We start from the raw sequence: 22,915 nt of genomic DNA, 5'->3' as shown, positions 1-22,915 counted from the left end.
TTGAACAATGATGGGATATTTGATGACAGTAAGAACTGGGTAATTTTTTTAATGCATGAAACATATTGTGGAGACATTATCATTTTGATAAAATGACAGACAAAAGAATCTTTATTCTTCAGCGATACATATGGAAATACTTGATGGATTCTTTTTTTTAAAAAAAAATAAGATTTTTAAAATTGATGTCTGGGATTTACTTCAAAATAATCCAGAGGAGGGCTGGAAAGTAGGTGAGATATACATGAAAAAGTTTGGTTACAGGTTGAAAATTGTTCAAGTTGGGTGATGGGTATGAATATTTGTTAATGTGGTTCTCTCTACTTTTATATATATTTGAAATTTTTGTAATGAAAAGTTAAAACTGTACTGTAGAAGTATGGGGTATAATTAGGCATTCTAATTGAAGACTGGGGAAAGTCTTAACACTGTTTTAGAGAAAATTACAACCTAAGTATATAATTTTGTAAATTTCATAATATCTGATCTTTAACTATCTTATTAATATTAATTATTTATATTTCTTGCCCTTGGTTGAAATGCAAATGCCTAAACTTTCAAGACTGCCTAGCTAGGACTTTCTTACTTAGTGTAACTTAATAGAGACTCCAATAAGCAAATATAGCAGACTAGAGTAACATGTCTAGTAGGCAACAAATATTTGTCATGAATTTAAAGAACAATTTAAAGAGCAAGTGAACTTTGGAGATCTGGAATCAGGTTCAAGAAGCCTTGAAACAAAGCAATATCGTAGCTTAACAAATGTTAAGGATAGTGTCCTAAGGTTGCCAAAGAAAAATTTCAGAAGAGCATTTTGAAAATAGCATTCTGGGATCTTCCTTATGATTTTCCCTTGTAATCCTACCTTAAAATGGTGCTAAGTACAAGTATTTCCTATTTGTTACCCTGTTTTCTAGCAAACAAAATACAGTGATAAGTTATCAGTGTTATTTGTGTGGCAGGGCCTTTGTTGACAATCTCACTTTAGTTTCTCTCCCAACCTTTCTAATAGGAGTGCAGTTCGCAGTCTTCTAGCACCTCCAGAGCAGAACTCACTGTGGACGGGATTCTAACATGGAGCAGTATACAACAAATAGCAATAGTTCTACAGAGCAAATTGTTGTGCAGGCTGGACAGATTCAGCAGCAGGTATGGAAGTAAAACTTGCTTGAAACATCACAGCAATGGTGCTAATAACAGTACCACCCAATTGATTGGTATATTACTCTGTGGCAAATAACCCCCAATAATTTGTCAACTACTGGGTTTAGATGACTTGTGCTGAAGTGTATTTTGAAGATTGAATTTGTTGTGCTTTCTCTCCTGTGCTCTGTGTTCAGAACTCTCTATCCAGTCCGTGACCACTTAGAATCTGTTCTTCTTGGGGGCCTGACTTAAATTACCACTTTTCTAAAGTCTTTAAAAGGCAAAACACTTAACTTTGTTTTCAGGTAAAAATTTGGAGTTGTTTGGTTTTGTTTCTAAATAACAGTTTGGTTGTTTCTCTTCTTGATTGTGTTAGTTTGTAATTTATAGTAAGTGGTTGGCTACAACAGACAAACCAACATAGTTAACTTCTGAGAAACCTACTTTTCTTTGATTTGGTCCACCAGAGTTTATTCTGAAAAACTCATAATTTAGACAGCCTCTCTTATGAATGTACACATATTTTCCCTGCTGCTGACTTATCCCAATAAAGATAGGTTGCTTTCTTGAATTTATACCCAGATTACATCTGGTACATTATATTTGTACCTCTTTTTAGTAAAAGTCACTTATCCCCCACCCCCTAAGAAAAGAAATTTATTATGTTTTAATTTGATCTTTAGCCAAGATTGATGTCTTGGAATGTTTTGTTTCTAAAAGAGAACTTAGCTAATTTAGAAAAGTAGTTAGTGGGAAAAACAAAGGGAGTTTTGATGGATTATTTCTATCTACTGATCAGGGAAGAAAGCCTGGTGGTACAGTGGTTAAAGCGTTTGGTTGCTAACCAGAAGGTTGATGGTTCGAACCCACCAGCTGCTTCCTGAGTGAAAGATGAAGCCATCTGCCTCTGTAAAGTTTTACAGCTTTGGAAACCCTATGGGGCAGTTTACTCTGTCCTATAGTGTCACTGTGAGTCAGAATCGACTTGATGGCAGTGAGTTAGTGGATATTGAACAAAGGAAGGAGTTACTCTTGATTAAAAGAGATAATTTATTTGAACTCCCTTTCTGGCTTTCCCTTTGCATGGCTCCTATGGCTCTGGCAGCTTCCTTCAGCTGCCCTGTTAGAGAGGAGAGTCCTATAAAGGGCCCCTCCATTCAGACCAGTGCCCTGGTGGTTGGGGGGATTTTTAATCTGCCCGAACCTACGACTCTCTCAAACTCACTGCTGTCGAGTCAAATCTGACTCATAGTGACCCCTCCTTGGGTTTCCGAGGCAGTATCACTATGGAAGTAGATTGCCCACCTTTCTTTTGAGAAGTGACTGGTGGGTTTGAACTTTCAGCCTTCTGGTTAGTAGCAGTCAAATGCCTTAGGCACTATGTCACCAGAGCTCCTACCATTAGAAGATATAAAATTGATTGACTGTAAACATTGCTTCTATGAGAGTCCAGTTGTGTAGAAATATTCTTAGTTTGGGGATATAAGAGCAGTGACCTAATGAAGATGATTTTGACTCATGGTGATTGGTTCTTCCCTTCTTGGTGATATCACTAAAGCTCTGGAAATTTTTCATTGTAGTTTCAAGGCTGTTAAAATCTGATAACTTTGTTCTTGGGAATTCATTTAAGGAAATAAAAAAGAGGATTAGAATGACTGTGTAAGCAAAGGAATCAAATGCCTATTCCTGGAGGGAAAGACTACATTACAAATTTGTTTTTGTTTTTGTTTTTGTAACTAACATCTTTGATCCTGCTATCTTCAACACAACAGCTTCAGTATAGTGAGTTTAGTGGCGTCACTAGGGTTGGTGTCACCCAGTGCAGTAACTCATGGTGTCAAACCCCCTCCCCCAAGAGTTTCTTCCCTTACCAGACCATACAGAATCCTTAGTAATGTTTATTATCAATTTTAATCGTATAATAATATGTGATAAACAGTTGTAAATTACTTAAATGTAATATTTTTTTCAGACTATATGAATATTAACAACAAAATTGTTTTGTAAAATCTTTCTAGATTGAAGTACAGCATTATTAGTTACAAAATTAGTATCTGAGCAGGAGCCTTTTTGGATTTTTCTCCTTTTCCTTTAATTACTACATTCTCAAAAAAAGTTATTGATATAGGGCCACAAATACTAATGACCGCAAGCTTGTAGCTAAAACCAGGAAATTTGACGAAATCAACAACTATAAAATATTAGTGGCAAAGAAAACAACAGCATGTGCTATGCAGATGAAACCACATGATTCAGAACATAATTGTAATTGGATAACAATGACAGCTCTGACTGGAGCATATTAGAAGGTTCAAAAAGTAAATCAGCATAGAGTTTTAGCCTTGTAAGTTTATTGATAAACTCAAGCTAGGCTTATGAAAAATGTTGTTGTAACTACAGGAATATTTTTATAAAAAATAATAAACTTGTGCTGAAACACTGTACAAAAGTTCTATAGACAGTCATTTTCGTGCCACCCCCTCTGACAGTGTCACCTGGTGTGGTCTATACACCGTACACCCCTCTAGTGACGCCACTGGTGAGTCTGTACAGTTTGAAAGTCCTACGTAGGGTGAGGCTTTTGAAAGAAGACTCCCCTCACACAAGAGGTAAGGTGATCTCATGTCTTAAACTATACATTTCCTTCCTGACACTTCTCAAGCTCTTCCTGTTCCTGTTCTCAGCAGCAGGGTGGTGTCACTGCTGTCCAGCTGCAGACTGAGGCCCAGGTGGCATCCGCCTCAGGCCAGCAAGTCCAGACTCTCCAGGTAGTGGTGTCCTCTCTGATTCTCTGTGAGCACTGCATGACTTCTCATCCCCTCATGTCTGGGTGCTGTTTGTGTTCGGATCTCAAGTAGGAATGGCAAAGTCGGTTGCATGTTTTCAATGCTGCTAACTTGTCTTTGAGGCTTATAAGATGCCAGAGTCCTTATGCTTCATGCAGTCACTTAGTGACCTTATCTCTCAATTTCAGGAAAACTACATTTCGCTTGTATGTTTCTTTGGGAATGTCTGGGAAGAAGAGGTAAAAGTGACAGGAAGAAATTCTTAGAAGTGGTATTAGGTCCTACTCAGAGTTCAAACTCTGTAACAAGATTGCTTAGTAAAATTTCATGAGGTTATATTATAATAGTGAAGAAGGAAATGTATATGTATGTGTTTGTATATTAACTAGAATTTATTTTTATTAAAAGGGCACCTGCTTGTATATTAACTAGAATTTATTTTTATTAAAAGGGCACCTTAGCTGCAAAATAAGTCTGTACTTGGCAAGGTTTTTCTAATCACTGAATCTTATTAATCTAGTTAACTGCTGCCTTTTTACTACTTTTCTTGGGGAAATCATGGCCTGTCTTACTGAATCTGTGAGATTACCCCATACCTCTTGGTTGGGTAAGGGTGGAATATGCTTTCTATAAATCTTAGGTGTTATGGCCATTGTAAGAGTTCTTAGTTAATCAGTAGCCATTTCTTAACATTATGTATGGGAGCTCTGGTAGCATAGTGGCTAAGACACTTGCCTGCTAATCAGACGGCTGGCAGTTCAGACCCACCAGCCACTCCTCGGAAGGGAGGTTGGGCAATCCTACTTCCGTAGTGATACTGCCTCGGAAACCCAAGGAGGGGTCGCTATGAGTCGGGTTTGACTCAACAGCACATAACAACAACAACAATGGCCATGTTAAATATCCCAAATTGGGGTCATAAATTTGGTTAGTGCCTATATGTAGTAATCTTCTGTGTCTACAGGTTACTTTAATTAAAATCTTTATATATATGAGAAATTGGCAATATTTGGATGCCTTACTTTTTCTCTTCCATTGAAATGGGAGTAATAAGACCTGGAATGTAGAACTGGCATCTCACTTAATACTAGACCTGCTAAGTATCCTGCGGTTAACTGCTCCTTATTGTGATCATTTCACTTTACGCTTTCAAGCTTTCTTTCCCCTACCATCAGTAGTGTTTGGTGGTGATAGACAGCCAATTCTGGACATAAATTCGGCTGAAAGATGCTGAGCGTACAGCGTCTACTCCTAGATGGATTTGAGTCTCAGAGTTCAACAGCTTGTTATTCATATTATTCATGCTTGCTTCATGTTATTGACACATAAAACACATTTTAGATTGCCATTAACCTTTTGTGGAATGGGAATGTAACATGCTGTTAACTGTATGGCTTCTTGTCTGATGCATGGGTCCTAGTAATCACTCACATGTTGTAAACACAGTGGGGCTTCTTCAAGTCCCAGATCATTTATTGTGTGCACATGTAGCATGCCAATGAGGAGAGAAAGTACGATGATGGATGGCCAGAATGTTATTAATAGTTGTACCTTAAAACTTGTCGTTCCTACTTATAGATTTTATTTAAAAGAAATGGAAATACTGGAAATCTTTTCTCTAGGGATCTCATTATTTTAAATAGTTCTTTTAGTTATTCATGCAATAAATATTCTGAAAAACGAAAGGGGAATTTGATTAGGAATATAGAAGTAAGGGAAGGAGAAGGCATATAAGAATTTGCTGTAAATTACTTAAAAGTCAAGTAAAGTTTCTCTAAGGAATAGTTTAACAAAACCTAGTATTTGAATTTCTTGGTAATTCTGACACATTGATGGTGGTGGTGGTAGGAGAGGGGACCTTAATAGCTAACCTGTGATACATACTGGACATACAGGTTGATCTTTATTATTTAAATAGATTTTCATTGGCATAAATAAGTAATTTTGTTAGATAAATAGACTTGCTGTTGATGTTCTGTTACAAATAATACAAAGATGATAGAACCTGAACAGTGAAAGTTTGGGACTGTTTTCTAGTTTCTTGCGCATTCTCATTCATTTCTAACATGGCTTACATTTTGGCTTCCGGAAAGCATTCTGTTAGGTGTTTTTTAAATCAAGACTCAGGATATTACAGAGCACTTGAAATGCTCTGCCTTCTAGGGAAGTCTGTTTATTCATAAGAGTTTGAAAGTTGGGAATTTTACATGTATACTTTATTCCGTGTATTTCAACATTTGTTGTTGCTTTTATTAAAGCTAAAATAATTACATTGACATTATAAGATCCATTGTGAGGAAGTCCACCTTGGAAATTGCAAGAAAGTATCTCTAGTCAGTCTTTGATAATGGGCTATTTAAACACAAATGTATCTAGAATTCTCAGAATGTTAAAGAGGGTAAAAAAAGGTAGACGTTTTATTTATCCTTGAGAGACTATGGGGACATAAGCTGTTAGAGCTGCTTGCCACCCAGCCTCCTGCAGTCATTGCTGGTTTGATTGAGTTCCTCCAGGTTATTTAGAATATAGAATTTGCACTCAACCACCATCACCACCATCACCTTTCTTAGTGCTTCTGTAGCCATCACTAGAAACCATTCCTGGCTATTGGTCTAAAAAAGGCAAATAGCTTTGACATTTTAATTAAATCTTTATTATGGGTTTAGCCTGTGTTTGGTGATAAGTATATCTATTAAGACTTCCCAAAGACTCTGGGTAGTAATATTCCATTATATCTAAGTTTAAACTATTTAACTTGACATTTTGTCTAAAGATGCCAAATATCACAGATACTTGAAGAAGGTAATTTGAGGACTTAAGACTTACTTTCTTAGTGTCTCTCCTACCTTTTCCCCTTTTAGCAAGGCAGCAGAATAATTCCAATTAATATCTTTTGGTAAAAGCGTTTTTGTGTTTCTTGTTATTTCATTGTTCTTATTTCTTTACATTCTAGGTCCAGGGGCAGCCATTAATGGTGCAAGTCAGTGGAGGACAGTTAATCACATCGACTGGCCAACCCATCATGGTCCAGGCTGTTCCTGGTGGGCAAGGTCAAACCATCATGCAAGTACCTGTATCTGGGACACAGGGCTTACAGCAGGTAAGCAGTATAAAAAAAAAATGTTTGGGCAGATTGTCAGAATGCCAGCCAAAACCCACAGCTGTCAAGTTGATTTCAACTCTGCTATAAGACAGAGTAGAACTGTCCAATAGGGTTTACAAGGTTATAAATTTTGATAGAAGCAGAATGCCATATCTTTCTCTCATGGAACAGATGGTCAGTTTGATCTGCCAACTTTTTAGCTAGTAGCTGAGAACTTTAGATTGTCAGAATAACCAAAAACCCAAACTCACCGCCGTCAAGTTGGATCCAACTCATAACAACCCCTCTTTGAGTTTCTGAGGCAGTATCACTACAGAAGTAGATTGCCCAATCTTCCTTCCCAGGAATAGAATTGAACCACCAGCCTTCTGGTTAGCAGTCACATGCCTTAGCACTATACTACCAGAGCTCCTATTGTCAGAATAGAGATTTTAAATGTTAGATTATTGAAAGCTGTTTGACAGTTGATATGGCATTTAATTGAATCCCATCCCTCACCCCTGTTAGTTCATTTTCTACTTCTGTAGCATTATGAGGGAGTCCTGGGTGGTGCAAATGGTTAAGTGCTGGACTGCTAACTGAAAGGGCGTTCATATCCACCAAGAGTCACCTCAGAAGGCCTGGCAATCTGCTTTCAAAAGGGCTGTAAAAATGGTGTGGGGGCATCATATAACCTCCTCTTAACTTCACAAGAAGGGAGGAGGATCAAAATCAACAGCCCAAAGCTGGTTCCTGAGGTCAGACATGCCTCCATCCTCCACCTTCTTTACCAATTCTGACACCAACTCTCCCTTCCATGGCCCTCTGCTTCTGTGCTGGGTTCAGTAATTTGTTGCAGTGCTACATAGAACTCACAGGTAATACTCGAGATTATGGGGCTTATTAGAGAATAATAGTACAATTCAGGATCAAAAACTACTCAGGATGCAGTTCTTCGATCAGGACAGCTTCTTCTCAACTGTGCTTGCAGGCACACCTCCATCTGCCTCTCATCCTTGTGGTAGCTTGACCTCAACCCAGCTCAGGAAAGTGTTACATAGTTCTTTTAGCTCTCCCAATAAGTGCCCAGAGGCACCCCCACTCTGCCAATAAGCCTCAGCCTGAAGGTACTCAGCTCTAACTTGTGATTTGATAAACCTGGCTGCACCAGGTCCCCAGATGGCAGCCAATGCAACCAACAAGGCTTCTGTCTCCCACTAGTCTCCTGATTTTGCTGCTGCCTCTTCTCACCATCTCGCCGGTGTTACAGCTCTCTCTGTCTCCTGGGTTGAGGAGGTTCCCAGTGCAGGGACCCCAGATCCAAAGGAAACACCCTGCTCCCATCTTTTCTTCTGGTGGTAGTCAGATCCTCCATTTCCATCTCTGGTATGGCTTATTTTAAGCTTAGAGGGATGGCAAAACTGACCAATCCTCACATTTGGGTTGCTTATATCTTATTTGTGTGACCCCACCCTGACAAGGGTGCTTTGTTTCTAGCAAGCTATCAAGTCCCTTTGGTGGGCTATAAGAACCCCTCATTTGCATAGTTATACCCAGTCATTTGGTGGTGGAAAGTTGCAAAGACTATGGCTAGAAGGGCCACATTAAGTAATTCACTGTACCACAGGGTCACAGTCTTTAAAATCCTGTAGAGTGCAGTTGTGTTCTATACATTTGGGCTTACCATGAGTCAGAATTGACTTGATGGCAACTAACCAACAACAGACCCCAGGGACTTAAAGTAGATTGCCCAAATGTACTTAAGGACTAAGATATTAGACATGATCTTGAATCAGTATAAAGTGAGAGTCTACTTTAATCAGAGTAATTCATTGATGTGGCCCTCCTAAGGGGCTGGAGGAGGGGATTTACAGTCTGGTTTGGAATGGTTGTTTTTGATCAGAAATATTCTTTTTATTCAATATAATTTGTAATTTGAGTTATCTAGAAAATAAAAAGAAAATTTTTCAGTGCAAAGTCACCTCATACTTTTAAAACTATAATTAGGGCAAAAAAAGTTTTAAATATATTTTATTGAAATATAACTTATATGCAGTGAAATACACAAAAGTAAAGTGACTTGGGTCAATGCATTTTTTTTTTTGCAGTGTTCCCTCCCCTCCTACCCCTGATAACCAGTAAAGTTTCCTTTCATATTTCACACAGCATAGTGTCCTCCAAGTTCATCCATGTTATGCAGTGTTTTGCAGACTCTACATTAGTCTTCAGTTTTGCATAATATTCCATTGTGTATATGTATTGTAGTTTGGTTATCCATTCTTCTATAGATGGGCACGTCGGTTGTTTGCATCTTTTTGCTATTGTAAATAGTGCTGCAATGAATATGGGTGTGTATATATCTGTTGTTGTCTTGGCTATCACTGCTTTAGGATATATATCTAGTAATGGGATTGCTGGATCAAATGATATTTCTGATTCCAGCTTTTTAAGGAATCAATTGAGGCAAAAATTTTAACCTTAAATTCTTTATTTAAAAGAGTGCTGAAAATAAAGGAATGATAATTATTTTAAGAAGTTAGGAAAGAACAACAAAATGAGAAAAAATTAGTTAAGTAGGAAACAAATATATAGGAAGACTAAATAAAAACTATTTCTTTGAACAAACCAATAAAGTAGATAAATCCCCCTCAAAGCGTGATTCTAGAAGCAGAAAACAAAGGTGGTAAACAAGAGAAAGATGTAGAAGAGATAAAGAACAACTGTATAGAAGTGTGACTTGCAACTCTGGCATCAAATTTTGAAATTGGAAGAGCTTTTGTCATTAAGTTAGCAAAAATTAAAAAGTGGTTATATCCAGTACTGCAATAGATGTGAAAAAAAGGATATAGGTATTATTTTTGGGAATATGAAATTCTGAAGTCATAATCCTTTAGATCTAATAGTCCTACTTTTGAGAATATCCTATAGGAAGAAAGCATTAATATGTAGTGAGACATGTACAGAGACAGTTATTTCATCATTTATAAATTTTTTTAATATAATTTGAATGTTCATTTAGAGGGGAATGGTTGAATAAATCATGCTATATTCATACTATGGAGTATTATGTCATTGTTAAAAAATATGAACTGTTGACCAGGGAGAGGGAGTGGTGATAAATATGAAAGTATTTGTAGTGGAAAATAAATTGCAAAGAAATATATACTATATGATTTTGTGTTTGTAATAAACTGCCAAACTTAACCCCTGCTTCACCTCTCCTCTTTCTATGAGTATATATGTTTATGAGCATGTAACAGGGTGTGGGAGAGAACTATTAACTAACTTCTGTGTCAGTGTCTTTTGTATTAATAGTGACAGTGATCACATTAATGTCTTTGTTTTTCTGGAGGAAATTATTAAGTTGAAAAATACAGGCCATGATCACTCTGTTTCTAAAATCAACTGTTATTTTTGCATATTGCCTTGTAATTTCTGTGCATACCTATTAGGCATAATTGTAGCATGCATATGCTTTCGTTGCTTCCCCCCCTTTTTTAATTAACTTATATCAGCATGATTTTCTCAGTTAACATCTTAAATCTCTTCATAATAGCCAGTCAATTTGATGAATCAGAATTTACACTTTATAGTATGTTTAGGGATTTTTTGGTATTTTGTTTTGCTTTGCTTTTTTTATAGACGAAGTTACTACAAATATTTTTTAGCATGAAAGTTTTATTTTTCAATTGAATTCTTAGGGCAGTTTCATTGAGGAGATGGAATTGTTTGGGCGAAGGGTAAAAGCATTTTTAAGGCTCTTAGCATATTTTTGGCAAGATAGAATGGTAGTTTGTTGTTGTTGTTGTTTCCACATTGCTTCATGCATAAATGTATGAGTACTGAAATATATTTTCAGTGTGCTTTCCTCAGTTTCATGTGCTATTTCATGTCTGTCTTTCCTGATCACCTCCTTTGCAGCCCCTATTGCCACGCCTTCCTCTGCACTGTTGAATAGAAGCAGTCTGATACAGTGCTGGGAGCAGTATCCTGAATGAAGCGACCCAGCTTTCATTCCCAGGTCTGCCATTAGACAAGCTTTCTGATCTTGCCCAAGTCAATTTTTCTCATCGAAAATTGCAGTTTATATCAGGTGATTTCCAGGGTTCATTGCAGTTCTAACTTCTGTGATTTGTATGTGTGTAGTATTGTTGGTTTTGGGGTTTGATGTTTAAAAAAGTTTTTTTTGGTTACATATATAAGGCTTCAGCCTTTCTTAGAACAGTTAAGATTTTAATTCCTCTTGCGAAGGAGGTTACTTCTCATTAGTATTCTTTGACTAGCCGTTTAGATGAGTACTTCTTAACCTTTCTAGGATTGCATTATCCCTGTTAGCATTCTCATGAAGTGTATGCCTTCTCATGTTTTGTTTTGTTTTTTGTTTTTTGTTTTTTACATGCAGATACCCCAATACATGTGAAATTTTGTGTATAAATTTAGATGAAAAACCTTGGGTTGATACAGACAGTGGAATCAGATTAGAGAACTGCAAGAATATTGGAAGTTGGTATATGACAAAAGTGATAATCAGTGGACAGATGGTTTGGTAATGATAAAAAGAAATTTGATCTCTGACTCAACACTGTATACAAAAATACTTGCTAGAGAAATTAAATATCTAAATGTAGAAAAGCATACTTGGGAACTTTTAGAAGAAAATTCAAGAAAGTTTGCTTTATTCTGTGGGATACTTTATTTTTTTGACTTTTTATTGTGGTTTGGGTGAAAGTTGACAGAGTAAATTTGTTTTCCATTCAACAGTTTATTCACATTTTGTTTTGTGACATTTGTTGCAATCCCTTCATTATAACAGCACTCCTCCCCTTCCTCCCTGGGTTCCCCCATTTCCATTCATCCTTTCTTGCTCCTTCCTGCCTTCTGAGCTTTGTTTTTGAGCAAATGCTGCCCTCTTGGTTTCAAGTGGTAGACATATAAGATACTTCTTAAAGGCTTTCTTAAATACTTACAAAACATACAGATTTGACTACTTTGAAATAAAAACGTAGATAGATTACAATGTAAGTAAAGGTAATAGACATGATACAGACAAAAAGATATTTTTAGCATATATAATGGATTTGTATGTAGAACATACAAAGAATTAAAGTATTGGTATGAAAATAATCCAATAGAAAAATGAGCAAAAGATACAAATTGACAGAAGAGGGAACCCTAATGGCCAAGAAAAATAGGTATTCTTTGGTATCTGAAAGCAGGGATGGAATAGATTCAAGAAGCACAGATACTATCCAAAATTACTATCTGACATTTAGCTGTTATACAAACCCAGGAACCAAATAGATTTGAATAGCAAGGGATACATGTAGACATTGCTCACTCTCACTAGTTAATAAGGGAAATGCAAATTAAATCCACAGAAGATTGGCAGATACTAGTATGACAACTAAGTATTGGTAAAGATGTTGGAAAATAGGAACCAGGGGGAATATAACTTATCTCACAGTTCTCATAGGTCAGGTATCTTGGCATAATGAGGTCCTCTGACTCATGGTCTTTCATAAAGCCCTCATCAAGATAGCAGCCTGGGCTGAAGTCACTGCAGAGCTCAACTGGGGTAGATGCTATTTCCAAATTCAGTTACATGAGTTATAAGTGCCTCAGGTGTGGCTGAAGATAGTAAGAAATAGCCAGCCAAATGGATGTCACAATCTTTTTTGTAAGCTCATCTCAGAAATGATGTCCCATAATTTACCGTACTTGTCTTCATGAGAAACTCACACATCTGAATAAAGAAACGTTATTTGAGCTGTTAATTTATAGAAGTGAAATTATTGGAAACCACCCAAATGTTAAGAGAAATGGATGAATATATTATGGTATAATTCTCCGTTGTATTTTACATCAATTAAAATGAGTAAACTAGTTCTATTTCAGCTGGCTAGTTGAACTGTTTCATTGTTATCTTGAAAATAATGTTCACTGAAAAACACTGCACAAAGATTAGGATACCACAATATGGTATTATTTATATAATATTTTAAAATACACAGAATAGTATCATTTATATGGATGCAAATGTATAAAATAAGCTCTGTAAGGATACTCACCAATTTTAGCATAGTGATTACCTTTGAGGTGGAAGGGAAATGTTAAATAAATCAAATATGGCATAATGTTAATATCTTAAATCTGAATGGTGACTACATAGGTGTCTAATCAGCTAGCATCAACACTTGTATGCTTAAAAACGTGTGTACATTTAATCTATAGAATTCCAGCTTAGAGTTGGAAAAACTGGAAATAGCTTTTTTTTTTTTTTTTTTTTAACATTCTGTTACAGAAAAAATTTCAAAGATGAAAACAAAGAGAGCAACAGTATGATGAAACCACTGTGTATCATAGCTTCAGTAGTTATTAACATTAGGCTTGTTTCATCTATACTCCCCTGGAATTATTCTGAGTAAGTAGAATATCTCATCTATAAAAACAGGATGTTTTTAAATTAACATACTTTTATGTTTTCTTCTGCAGATACAGTTGGTCCCACCAGGACAGATCCAGATCCAAGGGGGACAGGCTGTGCAGGTACAGGGCCAACAGGGCCAGACCCAGCAGATAATCATCCAGCAACCCCAGACAGCCGTCACCGCCGGCCAGACTCAGGTAATTCTACAGTACAGGTGCACAACTGATACAGAAGGGTCAGACAACTGAGCCAAGTACTTCATGTATAGTACAAGTGAGAGGAGCCCTGGTGGTGCAGTGGTTAAGTACTTGGCTCCTAACCAAAAGGTCAGAGGTTTGAACCTACCAGCCATTCTGGAGAAAGATGGGGCAGTTCTACTCTGTCCTGTAGTGTCAGAATCAATTTATGAGAAGACCATAAAAAGATGGTTTAAAAATAAATAAATAAATACTGCATGGTCCTTTTCTTTGTGGTGTCTTTGGAATGTATTAAATTGTGATGTGATTTCTTTCCTACAGACACAGCAGCAAATCGCTGTCCAAGGGCAGCAAGTGGCACAGACTGCTGAAGGACAGACCATAGTCTATCAGCCAGTTAATGCAGATGGCACTATCCTCCAACAGGGTAAGGTACCCTTAAGGCTCCATGGACTTCACTGGACTTCTTTTGTGCCCCTTGATTAATTCACTGCTTCAGTGATTCCTCCTGTAGTTTTTCAGTTTTTCCTACCGTAGGTGCTAAAAGATTGATCCTGTTGATTATGTAAGCCTGCTCTTTGGGGGAGAAAAATATCTAAATAGAAGATTGGAAATACAAGGTTTCTTTATTGGTTGAGGAAGAAATTGATCAGAAATCAAGTTGGCATTTACAGTGCTGTTGCTTCTTACCCCCTTCCCACCCCTTCAATCACTCCATTATTCATTTATTCCAAAAAGACTTATTATATACCTACTGTGGACACAACTGGTGGTGTAGTGGGTAAGGCATTTGGCTGCATACCAGAAGGTCAGTGATTCAAACCCACCAGCTGCTCCATGGGAAGACCATGAGGCAGTCCACTTCTGTAAAGATTTACAGCTTTGGAAACCCAATGGGTTTCACTATGAATCATAATTGACCAGATGGCAGTGGGTTCGGTTGTTTGTTTTTTTTGTTTTGTTTTGTTTTTGTAATGGACACAGCAAGGAGCCCTGGTGGTACAGTGGTTAAGCACTCTGCTACTAACCAAAAGTTTGGTGGTTCAAACCTACCAACAGTTCTGTGGGAGGAAGATGTGGCAGTCAATCTGTTTCCATAAAGATTATAGCCTTTGAGACAGTTCTACTCTGTCCTTAAGTATTGCTGTGAGTCAAAATCAACTCGACAGCAATGAGTCATTATTTTTAATGGACATAGCACTTTATTGAGAGAGATTCTGTCATCAAAGAGCTTGTATTCTGGTGAGGGAGGCATATATGTGAATAAAAAAATACAATGCAGGGCCCCTATGAAAGTATGTTTTAGGAACAGGTGATGCATTAATAAGGAAGAGATGAATGAAATCTGCTTGGATTGGGAGGTGGAGAATGGACTTCAGAGAGCAGGACATCTTTGAACTGGACTTGAGGGCTTTCAGAAGCATTTATCAGCTAAATCTAAAAACATCTGCTCATATTTTAGTTAGGTTCTATGACTAAAAGTTTGAGGTTAAAGTATTCGTAGTGTACAAGATCCAAAGATTACAGTAACAATGTGTTTTCCTAAGACTCAGGAGAGGGCCTGAACTGAACTGACTCCTGGGAAGAGCTCAGATAGAACAGGTGAACTGATGCTGCTTAAGATTTTTTAAAAGCAATTTTGTGGTATTTTTTGATAACTTATGCCGTCTGTTAATAGTTTAGTAACTCAGAATGCTTGGTTTAATTATGATTTTTCAGTCATGTAGCTGACTAACTCGTCAGTTTGGAAAACACAAATTGTAAGTTTACAAAATTGCCATATTGAAGCAGATTGTTCATATGTACAAGAACAGTGAGTACAGAAAGGGAGGCCCTCAAACTTTCTCACCTCCCTTTGAAAACTTAATTAATTAATGGAATGCTCAGAAAAATAGCAATTATAATAATAGATTTACTAATAACTGGGACCCAGACAGTTAATAGAATTTCAGATTGTGATTTCTTGGAGTGTATATATAGCAAACCAGGCAGAGAGTAGGAGAGTGCTTTTTCTCCTCTGTTGCTTTTTAGGGTTTGTTTTTTTTTTTTCAGAATGAATGAGTATGTGCCAGATAGAAGAGGGACTAACTGTGTTCCCTTGTTTCTGTGTGCCTGTTTTTTGTTTGTTTTATGTTTTATTTTCTTAAAGTTACAGTCCCTGTTTCAGGCATGATCACCATCCCAGCAGCCAGCTTGGCAGGAGCCCAGATTGTTCAGACAGGAGCCAATACCAACACTACAAGCAGTGGGCAAGGGACTGTCACTGTGACACTGCCAGTGGCAGGCAATGTGGTCAATTCAGGAGGGATGGTCATGGTAAGAGAAAAGATTCTTTAGTTCTCTCTTCTCACTTATAAATTAGTTTTCTGTGTATCTCTTTGGTCTTTGAATATTTCTCGAAATTGCATTTTTATGTAAAACCAGACAAAACCAAGGAGCATTGATGGCGCAGTGGTTAAGTGCTCACCTGCTAACCAAAAGAACTCACCAGCCATGCTACAGGAGGAAAATGTGGCAGTCTGCTTCTGTAAAGATTTACAGCATTAACTCTACGAGGCATTTCTGCTCTGTCCTTTAGGGTCACTGTGAGTCGCAGGTGACTCAGCAACAATAGGTTTGGTTTCAAAACAAAAACTCACTGCCATCAAGTTGATTCCAACTCATAGTGACCCCTGTTGTGTTTCCAAGGTGGTAAATCTTTATGGAAATAGATTGCCCCATCTTTCTTCTACAGAGCAGCTGGTGGGATAAACCGCTGACCAGTATCCCACCAGAGCTTCCTAGGTTTGGTTTAGGTTTCTTAATAAAATGCTTATACTCTTGACCTTGTGGGACTGAGATTGATTGTAAAGGCAGTTACAGAGATCAACTTTTACACTAAATACTACTATGGACCATAATTTATTCTGAGCACCTACTGTGTGTCAAGGACCATTCTAGATACTGGAGGTACAATGGTGAATTAAGAGATGAAAATACCTGACTATGTAATCTGATTTGGAACTCCGAAAAATGAAAGAAGGTGGAGTATTGATCTTTGGGAAGTAAAGATAGTACCTGTAGTAGGTTAAACAAGAAATAAGCTAAAAAAATAAGAAGTTTATAAAATAAAATAAAAATTATATCTGTATATATTAAAGAGAGAGTTGAGGGGTGTGAGTGAAATCTAAATCCTCACATGTCAAAATAGGATGTCAATACACAGTGCCTAAAAATGGATAAATTAAGAATGAGTGGTACAAGCCTACACAAAGGTAGTTGGTTGTGTTTGGGAAGGCTTAGGGCACAGGAATCTGTTACTGTTTTCCTTACAACATAGAGTACATGTTTTGTTGTTTAGAAAAAAAAAATGAGAATTGAATATATGTAGTAAGTTAGTTAATTATTTACATAAATGTTCATGTTTAATAGCACTTGGTCAGTATATCCATACCTTCATTTGTAATATTTTATTGTCTTACGGAGGAGCCCTATGGTATAGTGGTTAAAGTGTTCAGCTGCTGAGGGGTCAGCAGTTCAAACCTACCAGCCATTTCATGGGAGAAAGATGTGGCAGTCTGCTTCTATAAAGATTTCAGCCTCAGAAACCTCACAGAGCAGTTCCGCTCTCTCCCGTGGGCACTATGAGTCCAAATCAACTTGTCGTCAGTGGGTAATCGTCCTGTGAATACAGTTCCTGACCATTAGATGGCAGCAGACAACCCTAGGAAATGAAGCTATGTTAGGACATGGTCTGTGTCATTTCTCTGAGTGGCTCCTGAATTCCCTGTGATGTCCAAGATGTTTGTTACAAATGCATACCTAAAGTATAAACATTGCCTGTAGTTGGGCCAAGGAACCTACAAGTGCCCAATAAAAGCTACTGTTTGTAGCGTTCAGAAAATAGATTAACAGGGATTGAGACACTAATGTCCACAGTTACATCGCTAATAAGCTCTGGTTTCCTCTTCATACAGATGGTGCCTGGGACTGGCTCTGTGCCTGCTATCCAAAGAATCCCTCTACCTGGGGCAGAGATGCTTGAAGAAGAGCCTCTCTATGTGAATGCCAAACAGTACCACCGTATTCTGAAGAGGAGGCAAGCCCGGGCTAAACTAGAGGCAGAAGGGAAAATTCCAAAGGAAAGAAGGGTGTGTATAACGTTCGGAGGATATAGAACAGAACGGCAGGGTTCTGCTTTTAAAATTACTTTCTGTATGGTTTGTCTCCTTAAGTAGTTTGCAAATAATTGAAGTTAAGTTAGCTGGATAACAGTGACTTAAGCAAGATTTCATTTTTTTCGTACATAAAAGAACCCCAGGAGTAAATTGTTTGGGGTTGGTGAGACAGTTCACATTTCTCAAGACCCATTCTCCTTCTGTGTTACTACTCTGATATTCTTAGTGTGCTATTCTTAGTGTGCTATTTTCATGGTACAACATAGCTGCTCAATCTCTAGTCTAGGAGCGAAGGTAACTTTCAGGAAGTTCTGTATTATACTTCCACTTATATCTCATCAGCCAGAACTTAGTTACCCGGCCATACTTAACCTATGAGAAAGGCTAAGAAAAGCAGTCTTTTTATTAAGCAGCCCAATAAAAATTTGGTTCTACTATTAAAACAGAAGGTGGGAAGGGAGTGTATATTGGGAGTTAGGCAGTGATCTCTGTTGTGCTTTTGGGGAACAATTTTTTTTATTCATTTAGCAATTACATTAATATGGTAGTATTACATTGTTAGCTGCTTTCTAGTATTTTCTCCAAAGCTTTCTCCATAAATTCAGTCATCATTACTTCTTATGCATTTGGTTACAACTTTGACATTTTTGAGGATGGGATTTGGACGTTAACTATACTGGCCTGGCTAGTAGTTAGATGCCTTTATTCCTCTTGTTTTAGAAATACCTGCATGAGTCTCGGCATCGTCATGCCATGGCACGGAAACGCGGTGAAGGTGGACGGTTTTTCTCTCCAAAGGAAAAAGATAGTCCTCATATGCAGGTAAAAAGATTTATACCTTTTATTTTTATTGCATTCTTTTCTTGTGTTGAACACTTCAGCACCATCTTCTTGCTGTTACCACACTCAGGAATTAATCAAGTTCACAAAACTGAGTACCACATCGTGTCTCTTAGATTCTCTTTGTTCTTAAACCCACTGAAAGCATTTACTCCAGTGGCTTTTGTTCCCTCTTTATTGTCTTTTCAAGTTATTACTATTAATTCCTTTTTTAAATTCTCACTTTTTTGATTTTTCAAGAAATAAGAAGTTTTATTGACTCTTAGTGTAGTAGAAACAACAGCAACTTACACTTACTTTTATGTACCAGATACCATGTTAAGCACTTTTATCAGCTCTTTTTCTTTTTCATTGACTCTTTATAACTTCAAGCCCTGTTAGGTAGGAATTATTACCTGCATTTTACAGATGAAGAATCTTGGGTTTAGAGAGCTTAAGTAATTTGCTAAAGGTAAGATGCTTAATAAATGGTACAACAGAGGCAATTTCATTTCGGAGTGTATCTGTTTACTATACTGCACTAGCTCTTAACATTAAGTTCTGCTGTTTTTATCTTGTAGGCATTTCTGAGTCAGTATATCCAAAATAGAACTCTGGGATTGTGGTAGTTATGTTTGTGTGTCAACTTGGGTGGGCCCGGTTGAGTAGCTGGGTAGCTGTTGGTAGTTAATTCCCCATGATGAGACTAGCAATCATCTCCATGGTAGGATCTACCACAAGCAGCTAAGTAGCTGCCTTTGGGATGTGGTCTGCTTCCTATAAGGAGAAGCTTTGAGAATGGTCTCTAGCCTGTGGCATGCTTTGACCCTGCATGTACCCGTGTTGTTGATCAGCAGCTTGCCATGCTCTGCTGACCTTGGGACTTAACAATGGATTTGAATTAATGGCCTGCTATGTGGTTTGGTAACATTGGGACTGTGCTTTTTTACTTGCCAACCTTGGGCTTGGCAGCCTCAGCAGCCGTCTGAGTGAAGAAATGCCTCTAGCTCCAGGGGGCCGGGAGCAGGAGGCAGAGCTGAAACCCCAAGGTTGAGGGGCTTTCACCCAGCCCCTAGACCCTGGTACTTTGAACTTGGACTTAAAGCCTCCAAATTGTAAGAATAAACTCCTGTTTGTTAAGGCCATCCCATTTGTGGTATATGCTAGTCAGAGCGGCATTAGGTAACCAGAACAGGGATTTTTGTTTGTTTTTGTTTTTGTTTTTTTTACCCATAAATTCAGCATTTACCCATTTCAGTCTACTTTTTCCCTCCCTACAGCTGTCATCTGCTGGTCTAAGCCTCTCTTCTTTTGCTTGGATTAGGATAACAGGTGCCTAGGGGTCCCCCTTCATCCACTCTTGTCCCCTTCTGTTCCATTCTCTCCATCTTACTGTGATTTTTATAAATGTCTATCAGATCTTGTCATTGCCCTGCTTAAGGGGCCTCCCTGCCCTTTCCCATTTGCACACTCAGACTAAAATGCAGCACGCTTACCATAGCTGACAGGGTCCTGCATGATCTAGCTCGTGCCACCTCTAGCTCCATTTCTTCCTGCTCTTTGGTTTCTGTGCCCTTGTCATGCTACTCTTTTTTCTGTCCTTCAAATTTCTAGTCTGCAAAGCTCTTCACTCCATCATTTTGCATGGCTAACTCCTTATATGTTTGTTTTGGGCTTAAATCTGAGAGGCTATCCCTGACCATCACCCTATCAAGAGTCCCTTCTATGCTATTATTTTCTCAAAACAGCTTGCTTTTCTTTAGAATATGATAAATAATTTAATTGTTTTAAGTATTTTCTTAAGTGTTCAATAGCTGTCTCTCCTTTGTTAGCTTATAAGCTAGACTACAAGCTCCGAAGATAGAGTCCAAATAAAAAAATCAAACATGCGACCATTGGGTTGATTCCAACTCGTAGTGACCCATTAGGATAGAGTAAAACTGCCCCTATAGGGTTTCTAAGGCTGTAAATCTTTACAGAAGCAGATTGCTTTCATCTTTCTCTCATGGAGCAGCTAGTGGGTTCAAACTTCCAACCTTTTGGTTAGCAGCCTAATGCTTTAGCCACTGTACCATCAGAGCTCCTTCTGAGGAGGGTAGAGAATTGTTTTGTATTCTGAGCACTTAGCATAGTGCCCAATACAGAAGAGGCACTCAGTCAGTAAATATTTATTGAGTTAATGAATTCTTCCCATTTACATTCATTCTGTATGAAAATCACAGCCCATCTGCACTACTGGAATAACCTCCAAATTGATCTCCTCTCCCCTCATAATTGACCTTCTGCATCCTTCCAGATCAGTGTTTGTAAGATACTATATTAAGTTTTTTTTGGTCTGTCCGGTTTTTTAGTCATGTCAGCTCCCTGTTCAAAGATATACATTGTTTCTTACTCTATCAAAGGTCAAATTTTCTGTATGACATCTAAGCAACTTTGTCTCATCACCCCCTTAACAGTCAGACTAGGTTTCCTCAGCCCACACATAAACACTAACTCCTTCAGCAATGCTTATTATTCCTTATCTGTCATCTGAGAGCCCCTCCTTTATTCTTGCTGTTCATTCATGTCGATTATGGACATGTACTATACCAGACCTTTCCTAATTCTGTTTGCTAACAGTATGACCTTAGTCAAGCTGCATAACTTCTTTTAGCCTCACTTTCTTCTGTCTGTAAAGTGGAATACTATTAAGTACTTCACAGGAACATTAGGATGTCATGTAATAATCCACAGAGCACCTGTTTTGTATGATATCTAGCACATAATTATTGTTGTTGTTAGGTGCCATGGAGTCGGACCTGACTCATAGCGAGCCGTCCTTGGGGTGCCGAGGCGGTATCACTACGGAAGTAGATTGCCCAACCTTCCTTCCAAGGAGTGGCTGGTGGGTTTGAACCGCCAGCCTTCTGGTTAGCAATCAAGTGCCTTAGGCACTATGCTACCAGATCTCCCAGCACACGATTAGTGCTTAGTAAATGGTGTGGTTACTGTTCTTGCTGATTGTTCAAGACCTGGCTCCAATCTTACCACCTCCATAGTTCTTTCTGCTGTTTCTCTGAACTTGCCAATTGAGGCTTCAGAGGCTTGGTATGGGGAACTATAGGTGGTTATTGTCAACTTTTGCAAAAAACTTCCAGGGGCTGATCCTTGCCTTAAAACAGCAGGTATTAAGTGAGAGGCAGGAGGTTAGTTTAGTAATTGAATGAGGAACCAAGAGATTTGGGCTCCTGACTAACTTTCTGACTCTGTTGTTGTTGTTGTTGTTGTTGTTTGCCATTGAGTCGGCCCCGACTCATAGCGACCCCTCCTTGGGTTTCCGAGGCAGTATCACTACGGAAGTAGGAATGCCCAACCTTCCTTCCGAGGAGTGGCTGGTGGGTTTGAACCACCAGCCATCTGGTTAGCAGGCAAGTGTCTTAGCCACTATGCTACCAGAGCTCCTAACTTTCTGACTCTAGTCCAGGCAAATCACTTTACCTATCAAGGCTTCAGTTCATCTACAAAATGTGTGCATTAAAGTAAATAAATTCTTTCCAGTCCTGTTTAGTATTAAAATGTGATAATCAGAAAATAATGGTACAAAACTACAGGATGACATGGTTTTTCTGGGTATTTTTCTCAGTCACCTGATAACTCTAAAACAGGGTGCTTAGGCAAGAGATGCACTTTCAACTCTGGAGTATTTGATAATGGGAGGTGGGTCAGATGTCCTTTCAAGAATAGGGTTTAGGGTCTGTTCTCTCCTAATGGAACTGAAACGGTTTTAAATAATACATGCAAACTTAGACACATTAGAAGCATTTGGTTTACTTGGGGAAGTTCTGTGTATTCCCTTGATGATAAGTAGTGAGAGCCAAGAATTTCCTGTTGCTTTTTTGCAAAGAATTTAATCATTATGCTTTCTTTTTCTCTAGGATCCCAACCAAGCAGATGAAGAAGCAATGACACAGATCATCCGAGTGTCCTAACCCCAGGTCATGTGATGGAGCTGATTGAGGTCATATTCCTTGCCACTTTTCCAGGAAATTGGTCAACTCTTCTGATGGGACACTCATAATCATATTCTGTCCTTTTTTATAGGACAGAAACCACTTAGTTTTTAATAAGTGGCTCAGTATTATAATTGCAGCAATGTCTGCCAGTTTGAAGTTGCAAGCCTTTGTCTCACCCATTCAGTCAGGACCTATTTCAGACTGTTGATGACATTGACATTTCATAAATTAGGATGATACAAGGGACCCATGCCAGCCCAGCAGTACCAAATACAGCACTTATATTGACTTGATGAAGCCAGCCACCCA

The 22,915-nt window shown here is 38.2% G+C and overlaps 1 protein-coding gene across 1 annotated transcript; it reads left to right on the top strand.

The window, feature by feature from the left end:
• Window positions 1-1,074: 1,074 nt before the first annotated feature.
• Window positions 1,075-22,582, top strand: NFYA (nuclear transcription factor Y subunit alpha). Its single transcript, XM_042780317.1, has 9 exons — window positions 1,075-1,149; window positions 3,831-3,917; window positions 6,886-7,032; window positions 13,507-13,638; window positions 13,960-14,065; window positions 15,806-15,954; window positions 17,595-17,768; window positions 18,516-18,617; window positions 22,529-22,582. Exons 1-9 carry the CDS (start codon window positions 1,075-1,077, stop codon window positions 22,580-22,582), a joined length of 1,026 nt encoding a protein of 341 aa, XP_042636251.1.
• Window positions 22,583-22,915: the final 333 nt, after the last annotated feature.

Source organism: Orycteropus afer, unplaced genomic scaffold, assembly GCF_000298275.1.
Source record: "Orycteropus afer afer isolate SDZICR_OR568_19922 unplaced genomic scaffold, OryAfe1.0 scaffold00034, whole genome shotgun sequence".
Lineage (NCBI taxonomy): Eukaryota > Metazoa > Chordata > Mammalia > Tubulidentata > Orycteropodidae > Orycteropus > Orycteropus afer.
Note: the sequence above shows the minus strand (reverse complement) of the source record. Positions and strands in the feature narration are given on the sequence as shown.

Excerpts from the sequence above, each read along its gene's own strand:
- NFYA (XM_042780317.1), top strand. The coding sequence starts at position 1,075 with ATGGAGCAGTATACAACAAATAGCAATAGTTCTACAGAGCAAATTGTT. Across the intron at positions 14,066-15,805 it reads TGGCACTATCCTCCAACAGG|GCATGATCACCATCCCAGCA; the intron begins GTAAGGTACCCT and ends TCCCTGTTTCAG. Across the intron at positions 15,955-17,594 it reads ATTCAGGAGGGATGGTCATG|ATGGTGCCTGGGACTGGCTC; the intron begins GTAAGAGAAAAG and ends CTCTTCATACAG.